The sequence below is a fragment of the Myotis davidii genome, unplaced genomic scaffold (genome assembly GCF_000327345.1).
Source record: "Myotis davidii unplaced genomic scaffold, ASM32734v1 scaffold98, whole genome shotgun sequence".
Classification (NCBI taxonomy): Eukaryota; Metazoa; Chordata; class Mammalia; order Chiroptera; family Vespertilionidae; genus Myotis; species Myotis davidii.
In genome coordinates, this window is record NW_006294654.1 from 1,225,289 (window position 1) to 1,227,659 (window position 2,371).

The 2,371-nt window shown below is 35.2% G+C and overlaps 1 protein-coding gene across 1 annotated transcript in view; it reads left to right on the top strand.

Moving 5' to 3' along the window:
• CEP78 (centrosomal protein 78kDa) overlaps positions 1-2,371 on the top strand; it is a gene marked incomplete at its 5' end in the record, with an annotated part of 34,157 nt that overhangs the window by 17,998 nt on the left and 13,788 nt on the right. The window contains one exon of the mRNA XM_006769027.2: positions 518-646. Within this exon, the coding sequence (XP_006769090.1) occupies positions 518-646 (129 nt within the window). The remainder of the gene's footprint in view (positions 1-517; positions 647-2,371) is intronic.

Below are 2,371 nucleotides of genomic sequence, written 5' to 3' on the forward strand. Positions count from 1 at the left end.
AGGATCGAGCCTGCACTCAGGCATGTGCCCTTGATCGGAATCAAACCTGGGACCCTTCAGTCTGCAGGCTGACACTCTATCCACTTAACCAAACCAGCTAGGGCTTCTAATTCTTCTTTATCACTCCCTTCCTGGTGGATTTTCTTCTAAAAATGTAATTTTCTTTCAGACTTTTTGTGTCCGTTGGTGAAGAATAAATTTCTAATCACAGTATAAAATTGATCTGAGAAAAAATGTTTACACTGGCCCGTCCATGGCTTATGTGAAAGACATTTAAAAAAATACTATGGTCAATTCCAAATATTAATCCTAACCATATACAACATAATTCCATACAATAATACAGATAAAATAAGTTCCTGTCATTTTACCTTATCATTACTTGTTTTACACTAAGGAGCAGTGAAAAATATTTATAAATAATAACTGATAATTCAGATCACTTTTGTTAAGTGTCTTTGAATATTGGGTAGCTGGTTTATCTTATCCCTTATACTTCCTGTCTTCTTTCTTCAAGCAATTAGATTTTCCCGTGACTGTGACAGTAGAGAGTCCTTCCTCCTCAGAAATCGAAGAGGTTGATGATTCTTCAGAGAGTGTTCAAGAAGAACCTGAGAAAACAAGTTTAAAACAAGAAGCATTGCAGGTACAAAGTTACCACTTTCAAAATATAGAGGAGAGCAGGACAGCTTGCGTGAGGCTTCTGTTTTCCCTTCCCATCTGCATTGTGTTCCTTTGAGTAGTGCCTTCGCTTAGACCAAGGTAAAAGATGGACGTTTAAACTCTAAGAAATAAAAATCAAAACATGCTATCACTAATATATTCCCCTTTCCTTAGAACCGTACAATATATTAGATTTAGGGAGAACCTGAATGATCATAAGATAAACATTCAAGAAATTGAATGAATATAGTCAGCTGATTCAGTGCTCTTATTTTACAGATCGGGAAATTGACTGTTCTAGCTGAACTCTTTCTATAAAAGGAAAATGTGACTTAATTTCTAGCAAAAGTAGAGTTGAAAACAAAAGTTTTGATGTTGATATTCCCCTTTCCTAAAATAAAAAATTCTACATTATATTGACTAATAAACCTGACATCTTCTGCTTGTATGGATAAAAAAAAAAATTGATTTTGTATGACAAATTTTTGCATCTCATATATACTGTATTTATTTCAACTTTAATGCAGAGTTGGTAATTTGTAATAAATAAGGGAAACAGTATTTAGGAGGACCTTGTCTTTTTGTGCTATAAACTCCACATTTAATTTTTTTTTAATATGTTTTTATTGATTTCGGAGAGGAAGGGAGAGGAGAGACAGAAACATCAATGATGAGAGAGAATCACTGATTGGCTGCCTTCTGCAAGCCCTGAACTGGGATTGAGCCTGCAACCCAGGCATGTGCCCTGACTGGGAATTGAACCACGGTCTCCAGGGTCCTAGATCAATGCTCAACCACTGAGCCATGCCAGCTGGGCCACATTTAATTTTCTTTTTAATTATTAAACATGATTTTCTTTTAGTATAAAACTTCGAAGATTTAGAACTAGTTATCCCATTAGGACTATGGAAGCAACTATTTGATTTTCAAAATAGAAAGCCAGATTTTTATTTTTTAAGTTAAAACTAAAGACAATAGTATAGAGAAATTTTAAGATAAGTGCTTAGAAAATTATGAAATGTTAGAGTGTGAGGAATCTGTCATTCATGTAAAATTACCCCTTTCATCTTGTAAATGAGCACCTACAAATTGTAGCACTGAAATGGTTTAGTCTAAGTTGCAGAGTAAGACAAGACCCTGAGCATCTAATCCCCATTCATTGTCATTTTAGATGAGTTGTATTCATTTCCCACCGGGTGACTAGAAGATTGTATTTAGAAAAGCGATTATAGGCATTAGGGAAGACCAAGAAGGTTAGAAACTGTAACGAGGGAATGGGAATAACTGATTCAAGATGCATGATAACTCTTCCAGCTCCCAGATGTCCATTCAGAGTTAAAAATTAAGTAAATTGTGTATATTCATAGAGTGGGAACACTACAAAGCAATAAAATTGAATGAACTAGAGCTACAGGCAACAGTGTGGATGAAATTTTTTAAAACACTTTTTAAAATTAAATTTATTTATTGATTTAGAGGAAGGGCGAGGGAGAGGGAGAGAGAGACATCCATTTGTTGTTCCACCCATTTATGCATTCATTGGTTGATTCTTGTATGTGCCCTGACCAGGGATCAAACCCACAACCTTGGCATATTGGGGTAACACTCTAACCAGCTGAGCTACCCAGCCAGCGCCAGTGTGGATGAATTTTTAAAAACAATGTTGAGTGAATTAAATAAGATAAAAAAAAAACTGCATACACTATGA